Raw genomic sequence first — 20,808 nt, 5'->3', positions numbered from 1 at the left:
CTCCCTTCCTTTCCACATAGAATAAATGTGAGCTTCATTTCCACTGGGGTCTCAGGACAGACAGACAGACAGACATACAAGGTTTAGAGTTGGAGGCAGCTAGAGCTGGCATCTGCTTAACTGGAAAACCTATTTCTTCCCCATTTCAAGTTCAATGACATCACCTTGGTTGCTTAAAGAGGGCCCCAGTGGGAGTATTGACCGCATAGCAATAGAGCTATGTGTCTTTGGAGAGCTGGCTGTTAAATACCCACCCCCTGCAGTCTGCCAGCTGAGGGAAGGTAGCATTTCCTGTGAGGCTGAGGGTGCAACAGAGAAAGGAAGATGCCCTTCCTGATCAGTGGGGACAGCACCCAGTCCAGAGGAGGGCATGGTGACCTCAGCTAGCTTAAGGGAGGGCATAGGTTGGGGAGGGGTGGGCAACCAGCAGAAGGCAGAGCTGTTCTCAGGACTTTGTCTTCTCTCCTGAGCTCTGTTTTTCTTGCCCCTAGCTCAAAGCCACAGGAGGGGAGGGGATGTTCATTGCTGACAACATCTGTAACCCAGGGAATATCCCAGAGTCCCGGGGTTTCCTCAGTCCCTTGTTGTGGGACGTGACCTAGTGGGCAGATCATTAAATGCATTGGCAGTGACTATTGTAAATAGCTGGTCGATAGTTAGATCACTTCGGCTGTTCATTACTTCATTATTTGCCGGGGCCTCAGCACGGAGGAGTATCGATGGCTAGATGGCTGACCAGTTAATTACTGTATTGAAACAAGGTTCCCTTACATCTCTGCTCAGCTCCAGGGCACTCTAGTGGAAGGGAGATCTGGAAAGCAGACTAGGGTGTCATTGTACACTCCTAGGGTCTCTGTAGAGCCACCCCCGCCCCCAGCCCTAGAATGGGAGGTAAAGTCTAGGAGAGGGCTTTAGAGCCTTAGTGGGTAGATGGCTCCAGGTGGGATGTGTTTGAAGGACTGGGCTCCTTGATTGCCCCTGCCCCTTCCCCTCCTTACTATCTGTAGCTCTAAAAGGACTCCACCTGCTTCCCTGTTTCCTATGGATGAGCTTTGCTATGAAGAAGCATCCCGATGGACTTCAGAGACTTACTACCTACCTCCTTTCTCAGTCCACGTTTCCTTAATTAGAAGGGAAACTCCCTGCCTAAAGATAATGTGACAAGGGGCCAGAGCTCCATAGATCATTTCTAGCTGCCAGGTACTAGCCACGGTAGCCCATAACCATACTATATAACCTTATAACTGTACCATTAGCCCTGTGTGATCAATGGTTACCATGTTGGATGGCAAGTTCTGTTGGAGACTACAAGGCTAGAAGGATGGACATTCTCCAGCAAGCCTAAGGATGACCCATGGCCCTCTCGGTCCTCACATTCCCCTGTCCTGCCTTGTCTCCTCCACAGGTGAGAAGCCCTTCGAGTGCAAACTCTGCCACCAGCGCTCCCGAGACTACTCGGCCATGATCAAGCACCTGAGAACACACAATGGCGCCTCACCCTATCAGTGCACCATCTGCACGGAGTACTGCCCCAGCCTCTCCTCCATGCAGAAGCACATGAAAGGCCACAAGCCGGAGGAGATCCCCCCCGACTGGAGGATAGAGAAGACGTACCTCTACCTGTGTTATGTGTGAAGCAGGGACCCCCCCACATAAGATAGAGCAATGGTGGGAGCCTGCAAAGATGAGCTAGAGCAAGATAAAGTGGAAAGACTGTGCAGAGAAAAGAGGGGGGAATAGAAAAGAAAGAGAGAGAGAGAAGGAGAAGGAAACTAAGTAGTTACTTGGCCTTGGATTCCTTCTGGGATTCTAGGCCATCTGGCTGTCATACCGCTGCCCCTTCCTTGGGGTTTCTACCCAACTTGGTTCTGTTGGGTGGGTGGGGTGGTTTTGCTCATTCACACAGTGGCATATTTTTCTCCTCTCCGCAACCTAGACCTTCCTTTTTTGTCCAGAAATGGAGCCCAAAAAGCAAGTGCGAGGTCCTTGGGTCAGAGCCACTGCCTCTGCCCTCACTCCTTCCTTCCCCTCCTCGGAAGACGGCAGGAAGGGAGCAGAGAGGGCCACTGGAGGCGGTGAGAGGTGGTGTCTCTGGTTGACTGCCGCTTAAGAGTGGTGGCTCTGGAAGACTGGGGGCAGACTGGGGAGAGAAAGGGCTTCCTGCTCTGCCCAGCCCTGCCTGCTGCCCCTCATGGTCTTCGAGAGCCCCATGGCTCGCCTCACCCTTCAGCTCCTTGCACCTGCTTGATGGCTGTCCTCTGGTCACAAGGGGCTCACTCCCTGTGTGGATCTGGACTGTGTCTTCCTTAGGTCCCTCCTGGGGAAAACTGTGTCAGATTCCAAAACCCCTTCCTTCTTTCCCTTAGCTTTCAGAGAACACAGAACAAAATAAATCCGCACTGAACCCCAGCCAAACCCCCTCATGTGCAAGATCCCTGCTGACCTGCTTTCTGCTTGCAAAAAGGAAACAAAACAAAAACCAACTAAATATATTCCATCCCACCATCCAAACAAGCACACATCACCACAACCCCACTTGGGCCCCTAGGGGAAGGAATGCCATCATCCTATTGAAAAGTCCCATTGCCAGGAGAAGGAGTGGATACTCTCCTGCAGGTGAACTTTACCTGCCTGAGGGAGGGAATGGATGTCCTGATAGAGCATGGTGGGAGGACTAGCCACCAGGGGCGCAGGATGGAGGGGAGTTGCTATCACAGTGAGGATCTTTTAACCCCAGATCTGGAAATTAGCACTGAATTCCTGGCTTGGGTCCTCGCAGTCTCCAGGGAGCAGGGAGGAGGAGTCGAACGCGCTTTGGCCTCTTGTTACTTTTGCTTTTAGCACATTGTACTTGAATTACCTCAGTTTTTATTTTTTGTGACCTCATGAGCTTTTTAACCCCCTATCTCTTTTCCCCCCTTTGGTTGGGTGGGGAGGGTGGTTGGAGGAATGGGGAGAGTGTGTCTGTCTGTTCCAGCAGAAGTTCATAGTTGGCTTTGAATCTGATCTGGTAGAAAACCTCCCCTTCTCTGGTGGGAAGCTGTCAGAAAAAGTGGACCACTCAGGATCTGAATGGAAGGCCAGGGGGGCTGAGGAGGTGGTGGGAATGGAGAAAATGACAATTGGGTGGGTTCTCAGGGCCCCTGTAGGGTCACGTACGGGTCATTCTTGGCACCGTCCAGGGCTCAGACTATCAGTGCCCAGCTTTAGGTCAGCCTGAAACACTTTAGAGGAAAGTCCCACTGGTTGTAGAATTATCAGGGCTGTTCAGGCTTGGTGGGGCAGAGGGTGGGCTGTTATTAAGATCTATACAACCACACAGTCCCCTCCTTGTGCTGTTACCACTGCCAACATTGGTATATTTTCATGGCTGGTATGTATGTGAGGAGCGGACCAGCCTGGTTTTTGTTTTTTGTTTGTTTGGGTTTTTTTTTGTGGGGGGGGGTTGCTGGGTGGGGGATTGTTTTTCTAAAAGCTACCTCTTCTGTTTGTCCAGTCTTTCGTTCCTTCTGCAGTTCAGCCTCCTCCCACCCTCCAGCCTCCCCACCCTGAATTTTGGAAAGCACATTTGCAGTAATACCTTTTGCTTTGAGATGAGCCCTCCCTTTCATTTCATGCTTACATATAACTGTTGCTTTCCTCCTCCTCCTCCTCCTCCTCCTCCTCCTCCTCCTCCTCCTCCTCCCCCTCCTTCTTTTCCTCCTCCTCCTCATCTTTCTCTGAGACAGTCATAGCTGTGTTTTGATCTTAGGGTTTAAAAAGTGGTTTAGGGAAGCTGTTGGCAGGGGCAAAGGCCCATGAAGAATAGCAGAAGGTCCGAGGGATGGGCGCTGCTGTAACCACTCCCTCTGTCCCTCGGCCAAGCCCCTGTCCCTCCCATCTTCCCCTTCAATCTCATCTGCCATATCTGAAGGCCTTAAAAAGTGTGTGTTGGGAGGATGTGGTTTGCGGGTGCTTGCCCCTCCAGTGTGAAGTAGGGATGGCAAAGTACAGGGGGCGCTATTTCGGAACTATAGTTAGTAATGACTTAGTGCTTTGGGGAGGCAAAAAGTTTAAACTTGAAACATGTGACCAGAACCGTTGTCATGTTTATAATGTGAAAAGAGAATCTTTCTAGGGAAGAGCCATCTGTAAAAATCCTTCTGCACTGTGGCTTCCTCCCCCAGACCAGGGGGGTAAAGTGGGAGCTGCTGACCTTTGGGGGTTCTATAAATCTCAGAAAACAGTATTTTTAGCAGTAAGATGTCATTCAAAATTGGTGGCGGGTGAAGGGGGGGATAGCCAACTGTTCCATAGAACTGACTGGTCCCTTGCTTCCCAGCCCTTCCCACTCAGCCTGCCCCTCCCACCCCTCCTTCTGCCCAATCATAAAAGTTTGAGACAGTTGAGCAGATCTTTGCAAACTGTAATATTTTTGTAGTATTTGTTAGCTCCTCCTTCAGTTCTGCAGGACCTTGCTCTTTCCTTTTGTAATGTGAATAGGAAAAACATTTAAAAAGAGAAAAAGTTAAAAAAAAAAAGTTCACCACCATCAATAGCAAAATATCCCTTTGTACGTATGTGCATGTGTATACGTGTGTATGTGCTTGTGTTGTGTGTGTGTGTGCGTGCTTGTGTCGTGTTCTGTGTCTGTGTGTGCACGCACATGCGCTACTGGAGGTGAATCCATGCTGCGTTGTCTGTGCTGCTGTCTCAGTGTTGGATGGTACTCACTCAGCACCTACCTGCCCTGTCTGTCCCTGAGGATTCTGGGAATCCTAGTGGAGGCAGGGACAGCTTAAAAAGGACACTTTCCTTGTTTCCCTTGCAGCCCGAACCCCAAGATGTTCCAGCATGCCTCTCCTCCAGCTCCCACTCACAAAGAGGAAACAGTTTTCAGGTTGCCAGGGCCTTTTCTGCTGGGCTTGATGGCCACTGGGCAGGTAGGGGCTGTTGGGAAGCTTTCTGGAGCCCCCACCATTGGGGAAACTAGAAGGATGGCGGCACTTTCCTTCCCAGGGAAGCTGGAATTGTATTTATTCCACTCCTCTTTGAGACTTCTGGTTTGTCATTCTCTGCCTTTGGTAGTATTCTTACTGAAGCCTAATACTGCCTTATCTGGCTCTGTGACCTCTCCCGCCTAGCAAATCCAAGCTGCTCACTGGTCCCTCCCCTTGCCCAGCTTCTACGAATGAATCCTTAATGCGTTTGGTGACCTTGATTCTTCCCTCGGTGTTCCTCCCCTCCTCACTCCTTTACGCATTTAAAGCATTAGAATCCTATGTGTATATGGGATAGACAAATATATATATATATAGAAAGAGAGAGATATAGCAAGAGAGATATAAAATAGAAAAACGACATTGCTGCTCGGCTGCTTTACATGAAGAAGAGGAAGGCAGATCTGGGTGCAGGGGTGGGTCGAAAGGCTGGGGGAACCCAGTGATTCAGTACAATCCAGGGATGCTACACGGGCTTATTTAAATCTTTGTGCCTGAACAGTTTTTTTTTTTCATGTTTAGAAAAGAAAAAAAAACTGCTGCAAATTTTTACAAGTGTATGGTACGCTTCCAGATGCAATGGGTGCAACCGGGTGAGAGGGCCAGGGCCCTTTGTTAGAGGGGAGCAAGCAGGAAGCACTTTTGGTCTTGGGCCATTGGGGGGGGGGAGTAGAATGGGTAGACTTTCGGCCAATCCCCTGGCAAGCCAGACTAGGGTGGACACTGGGGACACTGATATGTGAGACAGATGCATAAAGAGCTGGGGTTCTGTTGGTTTATTTTTCCTTCTGCTTGTTTTGCCACCCCCTTCCATCCGGTCTCCTCCTCTCCTGGAACTTCCGGCTTGGCTCCTGTGGCTGCAACTTATCTGGAGATGCCCGTAGGAGGACTAACAGCAGAACTCATGAGTGGAGGGGGGGAAAGAGATGCCCAAAAGAAGGGTACAGGGCAAACAGAATAGATGACATCAGGGGAAAGGATGAGGAGAAAGGAGTAAAAGCCCCAGCAAGCCTGCCTGCCTGCCAGCAGCTCTGAGTCCTCGGCTCCTGGGTGGCCCACTTTGCAGACAGGGTCCCTCCTCCCCGTGTGTATCATAGTGTTTGTTCACATAGTGTTATGCATGCATCCTTGTAAGGTGAAGAACCATCATGATGCACCATGCCATCGCCCTATATATAAAGATAAATATATATAAATATATGTATGTAAGTTATAGCACTGAGGGCCCTGTGGCCCTGCTGGACCAAGCAAAACTAAGCCTTTTGGTTTGGGTGTTATGTTTTGTTCCTTTTTTTTTTTTTTTTTTGCTTGTCTGATGTAAGAGCACAAGTGCCAGTCCAATTGCTTTGTATCACAAAATAGTGTTTTTTAATTCATCAATGTTCTAGTTAATGTCTACCTCAGCACCTCCTCTTAGCCTAATTCTAGGAGGTTGCCCAATTTTGTTTCTTCAGCTTTCTTGGTTCTTTTTGTTGTTGTACAAATCAATCTCCCCACCCTGGTTTCTTCCTCCTCCTTCCTCTCCTCACTCTCCCAATCATCTCTCACCTCACCCACCCTCTTTTTCCCTCAGGTCCTCCTCCCTCCTGTCAGTCCCATCTCTCCCTCCCCTTGCCTCACTTTCCCCCAGTCCAGATTGCCAGTTCTTTCTGTCCACTCAAAGTACGCTCCCCCCGATTGCCGCTTATCCACACCTGCCTTTGTTTTGTGTAGATTGATGCGTTTCTTTGTAACTTCAGTGTTTCTGACAAGATTTAAAAAAAAAAAAATAAGGAAAAAGACGACTTTCCTGCTGCAGGTTTTTTTCTTCATGTGTCACTAAGTGAAGTTTGTGCCTTCTATAGCAAAGAGAATATTTTTTACATCCTACTAACAGTAGATTTTTTTGTAGTGAACATTTTTTGTATTTTTATTTATAAGTCTCATAAGAAAAATAGCGATGTTCAGTTGTATACCTTGAATCTGCAGTTAGAAGAGAATAAAGTTAATTCAGTTGTCTCTGGCTCCAAGTGTCCTTTTAAAAAATGTGCCTTTTTTTTCTATCTTGGGTGGGAACACAGCTGGGATTTCTGCCTGGTGATGAAGAGGAAGTTATGTGTTAACATTAAGTCTCGATTTCTCTTGCATTCTTATGATTTGGCGTGTCTATGCATGCATGTGGATATGGGTACCCACACGGACACCTGCTATGATGCACAGTTCTCGCCGTCCGGGATCACACTCAAATCCTCGAGTGGCAAGTTCCTTTGACAGTAAGCCATTTCAGCAATCACACATTCAGCCTTAGTTACATACGCGTTTATGCTACGTGTGTAAGTCACATACCCAGGGATGTAACACAGGCGATCAGGCCTGGCAGCAAGTGTCTCTACCCACGGCGCCATTTTACTGGTCCCCATTCTTGCCTTAAAATCTTTTTTTTGTTTGTTACATTTTATTTATTGTGGGTCTGTATGTACAAATGCCAAGCACATGCATAGAGGTCAGAAGACAACTCTAAAATAGTTGAAGAACTATTTTATTTTGTGTATGAGTGTTTTGTCTGTATGTATGTGCACCATATGTGTGCCTGGTACCTTCTGAGGGGAGAAGAGGACCTCGGATCCCCTGAAACCAAGGTTAGAAATGGTTGTGAGCCATCGTGTGGGTGCTGAAAATCAAACCTGAGTCTTCAGCAAGAGCAACAAGTGCTCTTAACCACTTAGCCATCTATCCCAGAATGCAACTTTTGGAAGTCAATTCTCTGTTTACCATGTGAGTCTTGGGAATTGAGCTCTGACGATCAGGCTTACCAGCAGGTGCCTTTACCCACGGAGCTCCCTTACCAGCCCAACGATTACCTTGCTTTTGGGGAGTAAGGTTCAAGAAGGACTGGGAATTCAGGAAGCAGTACTCGCAGAGTTTCAAAGTGTGTGGTGATTGCTCAGGACCATGAACTAGCACTGGTGATCAAACTTTACATCCAGGTCAGATACCAAAGCAGGTTACTTTTCCCAGGTCCAGAGGCGGGGTCTCCAATCGTCCTCGAAGTTAAGTACACTTCAGAGTTGCCTCAACACAAAGCTTGCACCCAGTAGAAGGTCCTCAGTACCGTTCTGTGGCAGCCAAGGGCTGTTGCCAAGCTGGAGGTTTTGCACAGTGATACGGCGCCTGCCTGACATGTCCAAAGTCTATGGTTCCATTCCTTCTGCTGTAGGTGGAAGCCCCACCCAACTCATCTTCAGTCCTATACCCAGTTCTGCTTAAATCCTGGATGCATAGGCCAGCATTTCAGCCTTTCTCCTCCAGCATCATCCACCTTTCCACTGAGACACAGATGGGACTCAGATCATGGCCACCACAACGGGTCACTGCAGTGCTAACAATGGTGAGCATCGACCTGGCCCACAGCTGACTTCGAGTCACCAGCCCGTGTCCCCTGCTGTGCAATTTAGAGAAAATCTCTGTCTCTCTCTGTCTGTCTCTCTGTCTGTCTCTGTCTCTCTGTGTCTCTCTGTGTCTCTCTGTCTCTCTCTCTCTCTCTCTCTCTCTCTCTCTCTCTCTCTCTCTCTCTGTGTGTGTGTGTGTATTCCAGTTCCTGTTCTCCCAGGTCCTGCCTGGGTCTGGCTGGTTCTGCGGTTGTTGAGCTGAGAGACGCTTAAGTCACACTAACCCTCCCAGGGAGAGGTCCAGCTCAGGACAGGCAGCCCCCATCCTCCAGAGCCTTTCTGTCCTCTGCTCTGTTCTGCTTTCCTTCCCTCCTCTTTCCCCTCATCTTCCACCCAGGTTTGCATCTCTCTTCTTCATTCCTCTGCTTCCTTCTCTCCCTGTCCCTCACTCTCTCATTTCTGGGAGATTTCTTTTGCCCTATACCTCGGTCCCATGTCAGGGTTCCCCCCTCTAGGAAAACAGTACTTGGCCAAAGATGTGTATGTTTTGATTGGGATCTGCTCCCCTCAACCCTTGCCCCTCTTGACCAGCCCCCGCCCCTCCCCCCTGCACCCCGCCCCTCCCTCAGGCCTCAGCTTTCTTTGACAGATGGGAGGGCAGTGGGCACTCCCTCTTTAAAACAACATTTAATCGCCGTTTTCTGTTCTTGGACATCAAAGCTGGGGCTTAGGCGCTGCACTGGGGTCCTGGCGGCGCGGGCTATGGGGGGAGAGGAGGTGAGTGAATAGGGGCTGGCTGAATGGGCTTTGTGTGACTGCCGGGGTCTGCCTGCTTTACATGCTCTTTGACCCAGATATGATCTCATGGAGAGAAAGGGGCCCGGCCAGGCCAGCCTGAGAACGCTCCGCCGAGGCCTGCCGCTGCCCCTCCTCCCTCGCTGGGCAGCGGGCCGCAGCTGCCCTCTGCCCCAGCCCACAGCATGGGCAACCTCCTCCAGGGCAGGCCTCGCCCGAGGTGGGGGTGGGGTGGGGCATGAGGCCGAGGTCAGAAGAGGGGACAGGCAGCTGGGCTGGAAAGATACAGCCCCAGGTTGGGTATTGGATAGGGATCTTCTCACTTGTGTTCTCTGGGGTGGTTGACTGGAAGTCCCCTACACACACACACACACACACACACACACACACACACACACACAAGGGTGCGCGCCCGTGCTATTCCTTCCTGTCCAGAGCTCCCTGTCACTACTGCCTAAGTTCGGGTACACCCTTGATGGAGACCCATCCAGTGGCTCTGAGTGTCTCCAGGGAGCCGAGCTGAAGCCCATCGCTAACAGAAGTCTGAAGACGACTCACAAGAGTGTGGCAGGTGAAATAAAGATGGGCAAATCCAAGGACCCCACCATCCAATCAGCATCCACCTTCCCACTGGGCTTTCTGCAGCCATGCTCCCTTCCTCCTGGCTGCCCCAGAGCCCCCTGGCCCCAGAATCTAAAAGGGGAGGAGACTGTACACGTCTACCTGTGCCTTCTGCATCTGCTCTTCCCTCTTCCATCCTGTACTTTGCCTGCAGCGGGGTAACACACCCCCCTCCCCAATACAAATAGCTTATCATTGGAGAGCCCCTGGTGGTGGTTCGTTCTTCACTACCCTAGGATGGGGTCCAAGCTTCCCAGTGGGACCCGTAGTGGCAGCCCCCACCTGACACCCCCATCTGTCCTCCAGACCCGCCCCCACCTTGCTGTGGTCAACCGGATCACCAGGATGGTTTTAGGGTCAAGATCCCTGCTCCCCACCTGGTCCTCTCAGCTTCCCCTTGTTGTTCTTCCATCTCGAACACACTACCTTTCTCGGGAAACCTTTCCTAGCTGCCTGCGACTGAATTAGGGGCCCTGTTATGCAGACCCTACGCCCTACCGTTTGACAGAGTCACCTCAGCTCCCTGTTGTCCCCATCTTCACACATCAACTTCCTTGAGGTTAGGAAACATGTGTTCTGTGTCTTTGTGTTCCTGGAGCCTAACACTGACTTGGCAGATGCTCAATAAATCTTTGTTGAATGCACGGATGGAAAAAAGATGGAGGGAAGAAGAGAGACAATTAGCTCCCTGGAACTGAGGATGCAGTTGTCAAGGGTGAGGGAAATGAGGGACGACGTAGGAAGAAGCCCCCCCCCCCCCCACGTGCCCATCTAGGCCCCTCCTCAAGATGTCAAGGACCAGTATGCAGACTAGGTGGGACTCAGTGTGGGCTCCAGTTGCCTTGTCCTTGTGCTTGTATTTGTTCCCAAGGCCAGGTGTAAGAAAGCGAGAAGGTGTGGCAAACTCAGGATGGTGGCATTTTATAGCTGGGGACTACCTGAGTCTGTCCTGTCCAGGATGGGCATCTTCTCATGCAGACCCCAGGTCTTTGCCCCATAGGGAGACCCCAGCTCTCTCTATGCTTCCAGGTCCAGAAAGGAAGCTCTCCCCACCAGAGTGCTGACTCCCCTGGACTGGTAGTTTTGCACCCCAGGGGGTGCCTCAGTGAAAGTGAACTGGCTCATTTAAACCTGACTCCGCAGCCCTGCAGCCCCCTGCAGAGCTAATTACCCTGCAGTTCCAAACTGATTGCTGTACACTACGCTTAAGCCCCCCTTTATTTATTTACTGACTACATTAATAGCAAAGGCAAGCGGCTGTCAGCTGCTCCTGACTATGACTGCGGACTCTTCCCTGCTGCCCTGCTTCTCTATGCCTGACATAGAGCCCCATCCCTAACCCAACCTCCGAGGCCAGACTATGAGAATTCAGTTTTGTCCAGACCCTGCTCCTGACATGCTGAGCGCCTTCTCTGTCTGATTCTTGGGAGAGACAACAAGCAGAGCTCACCAGCTGGAGGGGTGCGTGCGTGGGGCAGAGGGTGGGAGCACCTTTCATTTACAGGACATGCCATAAACAAGCTTCCTATTAGCCTCGCGGCTCTTGTGAAGAGGTATCGGTTTTGGTTTCTCTTATGGGGAGTAAATAGAGGCCGCACACTTTCCCTTTCTTTTCCCAGTGTGCCCTGTTAAGGGCGTAGCCTCCTCTATTCTCACTCTCTCAGGATTGACAGTCTTCATCCTGATGCCCGCTCCGACAGCACTAACCTGTTGTCACCATGGAGGAATTCCTCCATGGGTTGAACCAAACCCCTCCAGACTCTCAGTGTTTACTGCCCCATTCATATACTTGGCCAGAATTTGCTGGAATCAGGGAACATGCCCAAGAGACATTCCAGGGCAGGCCTGAGTCAGGTCTCACTACCCTGGCCTCTCACATACCTGGGGAAGTGCCGCAAAGACAGCTACAGTATCTGTGACATGGTGCCTTGCCTCTTTCCTGTTCTGTGGCTCAGAGAGCCCATGGCTGTGCATGCATGGTCCCTGTCAGCTTCTCTGATGTCCCCACGTCCTCTAGGCAATCCTGGGTTCTAGCCATGAAACACAGCGGTATTCCAAAGAGCAGAATGGCACCAATAGGACCTACGGAACCAACCATCCAGCCTTCACTATGATTCAGACTAGCTTGGTGGCTGTCACACAGGGCATCACTGAGGAAAAGGGACAGGTGGCATTTGACAAGAAGAACCTGGGATTCAAAGTCAAAAGGACCCTGTGTTTCAGGCCAGCTCTGTTATGCACTGTATGGCTTTGATTGCAAACAAAGACTCTCCAAGGGCCCCTCTTTTCAACTGTGAGATGGGACAGCAAAGTTTTAGCCCACTACTCTCAGAGCACTTGTTATGACAACTGGAGAGAGACCCCAGATCAGCTCTCGAAAGACACTTGTGACATTGTAAGCTATAAGCGGACAGGGAAAGCACGAGATGGCCTGGAAGGGGAGCTGGAGGCTTAGGGGTTCCTTCCTAAACCAGAAGCCCCCAGTGCTGAAGCCCACCACAATGTCTGGCTAGAAGCAAAACTAGGACTCTGTCTCCACCTACTGGATAGTGCCTGAAGTTCCTACCGCTGCCCAGACAATCAGGAAAGTAACTGGGATATTATTGAATCTGTCCTGGTTTCTATGGGTCCCCTAATAAGATATAGGCCATGGGGAACAATGGGTAAAGCAGGAGCTATGATCCACGCTCATGCCAGGAAAAGGACATAACTTGGTAAGGGTGAGGTGGGGGGTCAGAGGGATCTTTCTGGAAGTCCTCCATAGCCACTCTTTCTTCACTCTTGACTTTTTCTCTCATCTTTCCTCCCATTAACCTGTTGGCTGTCTAGATCCTACTCTTTTCCTGCCTCAAACACTAATTCATATTGAACCCTCACCTCACACCGAGAGGGAGACCAGATTCAGATGAACTTCCTCTCCTCAAGACTTTTCTACCAAGAAAGACCCAGGCAGGCCAACAGAACTGAACACCTCCAGACTAGCCAACAGAACCAATCAATTCCAGGCTAGCCAACAGAACTGATCAACCCCAGGCTAGCCAATGAGACTGATCAACCCCAGGCTAGCCAATGGGACTGATCAACCCCAGGCTAGCCAATGGGACTGAGCACCCCCAGGCTGGCTGATAAGAGATGATGACAGGGGACTGTGTATAGAGACCTGTGTCCTGTGTTCCAGAACCTTCAGAAAACCTAAAATAAAAATGAAGTGACTGGTTCCTTGGCAGGACTCTTCTTCCAGGGCAGTGGGTAAGCCTAGTGCATCCCCCATCCTTCTGCCCGTCTCTGGCAGGATAGACCTCAGTTCTCCAAAACAGTGCCTCTCCCCCACTTGGGTACCTGGGTCCTCAGATGATGGGCCATCGTGTCTCTTTCCCTTTGTCCCGTGGCACTTCTGGTCACCCCAGTTGCATTAGAATGGTTAGAAGACCCCTCCCAACACTGAATCTCTAGCTTAAGGCTCTGGTTCGCTCTACACCGCCTCAGAGAAAATCACTGGCTCCACATCACCTGTTAGCTTTTTTCCCCTTTCTTTTAAAACTGCCCTTGGATTTCTAACTCTCTACCTGATGGAGGTTGTCTTCAAGATACAGCGAGCTTCTAGTGACACCAGGTGGACGGAACTGGAAATGCATGCATGGCTGTCAGGCTGGCGAGAAGACAGACCTTCCCTAACCACTAGCCTCTGAGCAGGAAGGGAGTCACCAGGACAGAGGGGGAAAGGCACAGGTGACCTGCCAAGCCTGATCTGAGAGGTGCTGACCTGGCCCTCAGAACCCTCTTAGCAATTAGCGTCCCCATTTCACCCCATCTCACATGCCAGCACTTGCTCTCTGTTTCTTCCGCTACAGAACGGCTGAGACCAGGCTTGGCTGTTTAAATAGGATTAACAAGGAGCACAAGAACAGCATAGCATGATAGCTCACACGTCCCAAAGAGTCACAGCCTACCCCAGGTTCCGTCTGCCTTCAGTGACTTGGGCTGCCACTAATTCCCATCACAGATAATCTCTATGAGGAGTCTCCCTGAGTGCTGCAGGATTCCGGGGTACAGGAAGTATGGCAGGCGAGGAGTTTGTACCCTGTCCAAGGTCCACTCCTCCTCCTGGGCTCTGCATCCCTTCCTACACTCTTCCTAAGTTCTTGGCTCGTGTATTTCTCTCTGGGGCCCCCACTCTCCTCCACCTGTTTATTCTCATAACTATGTAAACCAGTCTTTCTACAGTTTAGGATCAAGGATCAGCTAGTTCTCTTATAACTAAGAAATATATACATCTGGATTTTCTAAATTTTATTTCTTCTTAGGAAGTGGTTAGATCTTGAGAATTCATGTCTTAATGGCAATGGTTACACACATATACTAGTCCTGGGTTCCTCCACTTTTCCTGTTCTCCTGTAGCCTAGGTCTGTCCTGTGCTTAGCCTCCTTTCTCGTTAGTCCACGTGAGAGTAATGCTGAATGTTTTAGCTCATGGCTATCACAGGACTGCATCTTCCTCTCCTGTGGCTTGAAAGATGCTTGAATGTGACATGTCCCTCCCAGGCTCGTGTGTTTGATCGCTGGATTGCCAGCTGGTGGCGCTGTTTTAGAAAGTTGTGGAACCTCTAGAAGGTGGAGCCTTGCAGAAGGAAGTGAGTCACTAAGAGAAGGCTTTGAGATCTCACATCCCAGACACTCTCCACTTCCTGACTGCAGCCTTAATGTAAACTGTTGCTTCCTGGTCCCACCCCCACGTCTTCCTTGCCATGAGAGATTATAGCTTTTCTTAAACCGTGCAGAGGATGCTAGGAAAAGCCCTAAACAACGTGGCCATGGCCTATCTCTCTGAAACACTTTTTTCCATTATCCTGTTGCCTTCGTGTCCAGCTCCACTGCCTCCCACCTGTTCCAAGGACAAGGCAAGTCTTTGGGTGATGGCTTTTTTTTTTTGCCTTTTGCCAAGATTTCCCTGACCCCACCGATCTACGTGTGGTTCCCTCCTTCACATTCGGTTCAGGTCTCAGCTCACTTATGCCTGACCGTACTACCCCAAGCGTGCTTTTCATAACATATACCACCACGTGGCCTGATCCTCTTGTGTTTACAGCCATGCTGGCCTTGTTTGCCACCATATGCTTAGTTACAAAATGTGCTTGCCACTCCGTTGGTATTACAACCAATGCTAATATCTATTTATGTGTGTCATGTGTGTGTGTCATGTTGTCTTAGGTCTTTGAATTTTTCTCACTAGAGTATTTTATGTTAAATGTACACACAGAGAGAGAGTGAACGCATTAGATAAGGGTGCCTGTGGCCAAACCTTGGTGTCCTAAGTTCAGTCCCTTGGACCTACAGATGAAAGACGAGAGCCTACTCCTACAAGACGTCCTTTGACTCCATCCCCCACACCAGGTACACAAATAAATAGATGTAAAAATTGCACATAATTGTACAAAATAATGGGTTTTACTAGGCCAGTTCTACATGTATATATCGTGTTAGTTATTTTTCTTACTCTGATAAAATACCCAACAAAGGCAACTTTACAAAAAGGCAGTGTTTCTTTTGGCTCGTGGTTTGCGGGTGAAGTCCATCATGGTGAGGAGGTCGCAGTGGTAGGTGTGTGCAACAGATGGCCACATGGCAACTGTAGTCAAGAAGGAGAGGCAGATAAACAAGGTGCTCAGCTTTCTTTCTTCTTTTTATTCTGTCCGGGGCCCCCAGTCTATGAGACAGTGCTGCCTGTATTCAGTATGAGTCTTCCCTGCTCAGCTAAACCTTTGTGAAAACACCTCATAGACATGTACCAGGAGGTGTGTTTCCATGGTGATTCCGAAGTTCATTAAGCTGACAATGAAGATTTAACCATCATATGCTTCGATCATATCCCCCATCCCATTACCTTCTCTTGTTTTAGGCCTTTATTGGAAGCATTTTAAAATGAACACTTTCAACGATACTCAGAAACTAAGAGAATAAAATAAACCCATCATCTAGATTCAAAATAACACACATTTTTGTCAACCCTATTCCATCTTTTTCTGTTTTTTCTCATTTCTTTGTTTTGTGTGTGTGTGTGTGTGTGTGTGTGTGTGTGTGTGTGTGTTTAATATCCTGGCCACCATGTCATTTTGCTTCTACATACTTCCATATATTCATTTTTTAAATGAGTTTTCAGCTGAACAGGGTGGCACATGCCTTTAATCTCAGCACTGAGGAAGCAGAGGCAAATAGATCTCTATGAATTCAAGGCCAGTCTGATTCATATGGTGAGTTTTACAGCCATACAGTGAGACTATGTCTGAGAGAAAAAAATAAACCAAAGCTTTCTTCTCTAATGGCAATGTCGTTCGGACACCTTTAAAGATTAGGAAGGAGGGACTGGAGGGAAGGCTAAGGGCACTGGCTAGACAGTCTAGGTTTTGTACTTAGCGTCCATGTGTGGTCTACAATACATGGTAACTCTAGTTCCAAATAGTCTGATGCCCTCTTCTGGCCTCTGTGGGCTCTGCATACCCACTGCACAGTCACACATGCAGACAAGTATTCATGCACTTCAATGTAACTAAATCTTAAAAATAATTAGGAAAGACTCCTCAATAGCATTACCCAGACTCTCTTCAGATTTTCACGATCGTCTTATAAATAACCTTTTGAAGTTTGTTTTATTAAGGAACCAAACTAGGCCTACACATTGTGTTGGTCTGTGTATTTCTTGAAGTCTTGTTTCCTGAGCTGTTCACTTTCTGAGGACAGGTGTGAGATTATGAGAGCCTGCACCAGGGCTGGGTTATGGAAATGCAGTCTGGGGACATCCTGTGGAAGGCACTCATCTGGTTGACCCAGCTTTAAGTCAGCAGAGTGCAGATGACCGGCCTCTGTAAGAAGCTCAAGAGCCTCGAAATAACCAGTGGCCTAGCTCCCTTTATGGCATCATCCAGGCAATAGTTAAGAGCAACCTCACAGAACAGCTAATTGCACCTCTCGTCTCTGTCCTTCGGCTAGCTTCTCCTAGATGGCCAGAACATCTGTACAACCCTCCCTCTTGTTTACAAATGTGCCTCTTTATCGTATCCTTTGGAGCTTGCTGGGAGAGGGTCAGGCTCCATGCACCACTTAGTACGGGTTCCCAGCCCAGCTGTGCCACAAAGCTCAGGGAGTTTTTGTCCTGTTGGCTCAGCAGAACACATTTTTATGTTTTCCTGTGTTAGTTACTTTTTCACTGCTGCCACGGAATACTTACAAAAATAGCTGAAGGAAGGAAGGGTTTATTTTGGCTTATAGTTTCAGGGGATAGGATTTCATTATGGTGAGGAAGTCATGGAGGCAGAAACATGGACACATTGTATCTACAGTCGGGAAGCAAGGGGAGAAAAATTTATTTTTCTCTCAACTTTAAAGGGTGTTCTCGCTGGATGTGGGATTCTGAGCTGACATATTTTGGTTGCCATTTGATTTTGTCTAGCGTGTCCACTTTCATCTCCCAGATCCCACTGTGTCTGATGGGAACTCAGCCACAATGCCCGTCATTTTCCTTTTCCACAAGACCATGTCCTTTCTCTCTGGTTGAGTGCTGTGGAGCAATATTTTTGTACACGGTGAATATAGATTATTTCTATTGGCTAATAAAGAGCTGACTGGCCATTAGCTGGGCAGGTAGAGGTCAGGCAGGACTTATGAACAAAAAGAGAGCATGGGGAAGAAGGAGGGCAAAGCCACCAGGAGACTTGGAGAGAAGCAAGAACATGCTGTGCTAGAAAAAGACATGTACCACCACATGGTGGAGTGTAGATAAGAAATATGGGTTAATTTAAAATGTAAGAGCTAGTTAGTAATAAGCCTGAGCTATCGACTGAGCATTTATAATTAATAATAAGTTTCTGCATGGGTATTTGGGGAGTTGGCTAGCAGGCTGAAACTCCCGCCTACAGGTTGAGTTCACATTTTTCAAAAGTTGAAGTGTGATGTGCTCAGGTGTGAGCTTCCTTAGCCAGAATCTGACTGAGCTTCCTAGGTCTGTGGGCTGTTCGCATGTCCCACCAAATCTTAGGAACTTCTGATGATCTTGTCTTATGTTTTCTTGGCCCCCTTCCTTACTTCAGGTAGTCGATGTCTAAGTATGCTACCCACTATTTTCTTTTCCCACAGGTTACTGACACTCTGCTCATTATGGTTTGGTGCAGTTTTTCTCTCTTCGATGATTAGATAATTACTTTTGTTATTAATCCTCTTAGCACATTGCATTAAATTTCATACGTGATCATACATGATCGTCATACTTTGCTCACAACATTTGCCCTCCCCATTTTCCTTCGCATATCTCCCCTCTCTCTTTCTATTGGTTCTCATTCTGCTTTTATATCACACATATCCATGAACATATAGTATATTTGAAGATATATATTTCAATCTAGACTTCATATGGGAGAAAAGATGTGATATTTGTCTCTTTCCCATCATATTCTTTTGCTTTATCTTCCTCTCCCCGAAGTTTACTTCCCCTCCCCTCCCCCTTTCTACTCTGATGTCATCTGTATTTTAAAGTATGAGAGACAACAACATATTTATCTTTCTGAGTCTGGCTTATTGGCTAAATATGATGATCTCTATCTACTCCCTCTCTTTCTCAGAAAATGGCACCATTTCTGTCTTCAATGTAACTGAGTAAAACTCCATAGCTGTGTATTTCACATATTTAATCCTTCTGATTGGATAATTTCTATATCTCTGTTTCCAAGTTTATGGATTCTTATTTTTGAAGCCTCAGCCTGCTGTTAATGCCATATTGCGAACTTTTTTATTTCAGACATTGAGTTTTCAATCCATAACTTCTTTAAAATAAAAGAAAAAAAAGAAACTTTCTCTGTCAAGGTTTTCTTTTTGTGGCTCATTCAAATCACCTTTTCTTTAACTCCTTGAACACATGCAAAATAGCTCTGAAGTCCTGCTCCATTAATTTTAGCATCTAAACGTCTGTTTCCACTGACACCTTGTCATTTTACAGACAATGTTTTCCTATTCTTGACATCTTTAGCATTTTTCTCCTGGAGGCTGGGAATTGCCGGTGACATGGTGTAGAAAGTCTGGGTTGTTAACCCAGACCATTAACCAACCCATCAACCCATTAGGTGTAATAACCTCTTTCATTTCCAAAGCCATTTGGGGTCAGTGTTTTCATCACAAAAACAGAAAGCAAACTAGAACCCAGGAGCTGGGGTGATGGCTGGAAGGTAAAAGCATTTGGTATATATTTTAGTTTGCTTTCCATTGCTGGGCTAAAGCACCTTGATCAGAAGCAACTTGGAGGAATAAAGAATTTATTTTGTTTACAAGTTATAGTCCATCAGTGAGGGAGGCCAAGGCAGGAACTCAATGCAGGACATGAGGTAGAAACCGTGGGGGAATATTGCTTACTGGCTTGGTCGGCTATACAGCCCAGAACCACCTTCTCAGGGATGGTGTTGCTTGTAATGTAAGGGGTCCGCCACCGTTATGTTCACCATTAATCAAGCCCACTGGCCAGTTTGATGGAGCTAATTCCCTAACTGAGGTTCCTTCTTCCCAGATGACCCTAATTCGTGTCAAGTTGACAAAAGCTATCCAGCACAATGTGCAAACATAAAGACCTGAATTCAGATTCCCAGAATCACACAAAGAGCCAGGCGTGGCTGCCTGCACCTGTAACCCCATTGCTGACTGGGAGCTTCAAAGACGGGGTGGAGGGTCTACCTGGGTGTGGTAGCTGCCAGCCATCAAGCTTCAGGTTTAGGGAGAGACCTTGTCTCAGGAGAATGAGACTGAGTGACAGAGAGACATACTTCTCTTCTGATCTGCGTATGAATTCATTATTACACACATGCACACAAGCACTCACACACAGACACACACACGCACACTCTCTCACACCCACAGAGGTCAGAAGGGGATATGAGATTCCCTGGAGCTGGCGTTACAGTTGGTTATGAGCTGCCTGCCTTGGGTGCTGGGAACTGAACTCAGATCCTCTGTTCTTGACAGCTGAGCCATCTCTCCTGCTCACCCCCCCCCCCATGGTGAATTGGCTGCTTAGTAGGGAGTGTGACAGAGGAAAGCTGCTACCTCACGGGTCTTGAGGCAAGGAGAGAAATAAAGAAACTGACAGCCTACTTCTCCCTTCACGGGCACATCCCTCGTGAGCTGACTTCTTTTCCACGAGGCCCTACCCTACCTCTTAAAGGCTTCACCACCTCTCCATAGCACCACAGGCTGGGAACAAAGTCTTCAACACATGGCCTTTGGAGTGTACCTAGGATCCAAACTACAGCTTTGCAACACTAAAAGATAAATTATATTCCTCATGGTTTACAAATAAGAAGAAAATGGAGACAAAAAGAAAACAAACCATTTATTCAAACACCTGAATCGTGTAGATGGTCAAACCATATTCTGAATCTATGCAGTTCAACTGCAGACTCTGCCTTCTTGTGTATCTGACAGCAGTGGGGACTCCTTGAGTGCGCTACAGATGGATGCTGAGATGGCTCTCCCAACTCTTCCACCTTTGTGGCCCGTTGTATACTTTGTAGCCCATTAGTTACTTTGTTGTTACCATGACAAAATACCAGACAAAAGCAACTTGGGGAAGGAAGGGTTATTTCCGCTCTCAGTTTGAGGGTGCAGTGCCCACTGGTGGAGAAGGTGGGATAGCAAGCATGAGACTGTTGGCCTCATGGGTGGGGTCAGCCAGACTGGCCACACTATACAGAGACAGGAAGCCGACGAGGAGGGATGTTGGCTTCCCTTTCTCTCTTCTTTTTATTTGGTCCAGGACACTAATTCACGGAGTGGCACAGAACACATCCAAGGTGAATTTCCTCTCCTCGGTCTTCCTGGGAAACACCTCACAGGCTCAGTCCGAGGTTTCTCTGTTGGGCGGCTGTTGCCAATGAAGAGAAATTTCGGTACCCCCTAACCTGCTGCACCTGCTTGAGAAAATGCCAAGCTTACATTGATCCAGAATGTACCACTCTCCCTCACCCAGACTGTAGAGCATGCTGGAGAACACAGCCCTTGGCTGACTGGGCTCCC

General features: G+C 48.3%; 1 protein-coding gene across 3 annotated transcripts in view; it reads left to right on the top strand.

The window, feature by feature from the left end:
• Zbtb16 (zinc finger and BTB domain containing 16) overlaps positions 1-6,983 on the top strand; it is a 184,754-nt gene extending 177,771 nt beyond the window's left edge. For all 3 annotated transcript variants that reach the window (XM_041638710.1, XM_041638712.1, XM_041638711.1), the window contains exon 7: positions 1,406-6,983. In XM_041638710.1, coding sequence (XP_041494644.1) covers positions 1,406-1,635 — 230 coding nt within the window. In that variant the 3' untranslated portion in view covers positions 1,636-6,983. The remainder of the gene's footprint in view (positions 1-1,405) is intronic.
• The last annotated feature ends 13,825 nt before the right edge of the window (positions 6,984-20,808 follow it).

Source organism: Microtus oregoni, unplaced genomic scaffold (assembly GCF_018167655.1).
Source record: "Microtus oregoni isolate MIOR12 unplaced genomic scaffold, Mior012 000055F_ref0000237, whole genome shotgun sequence".
NCBI classification, from domain to species: domain Eukaryota; kingdom Metazoa; phylum Chordata; class Mammalia; order Rodentia; family Cricetidae; genus Microtus; species Microtus oregoni.
Note: the sequence above shows the minus strand (reverse complement) of the source record. Positions and strands in the feature narration are given on the sequence as shown.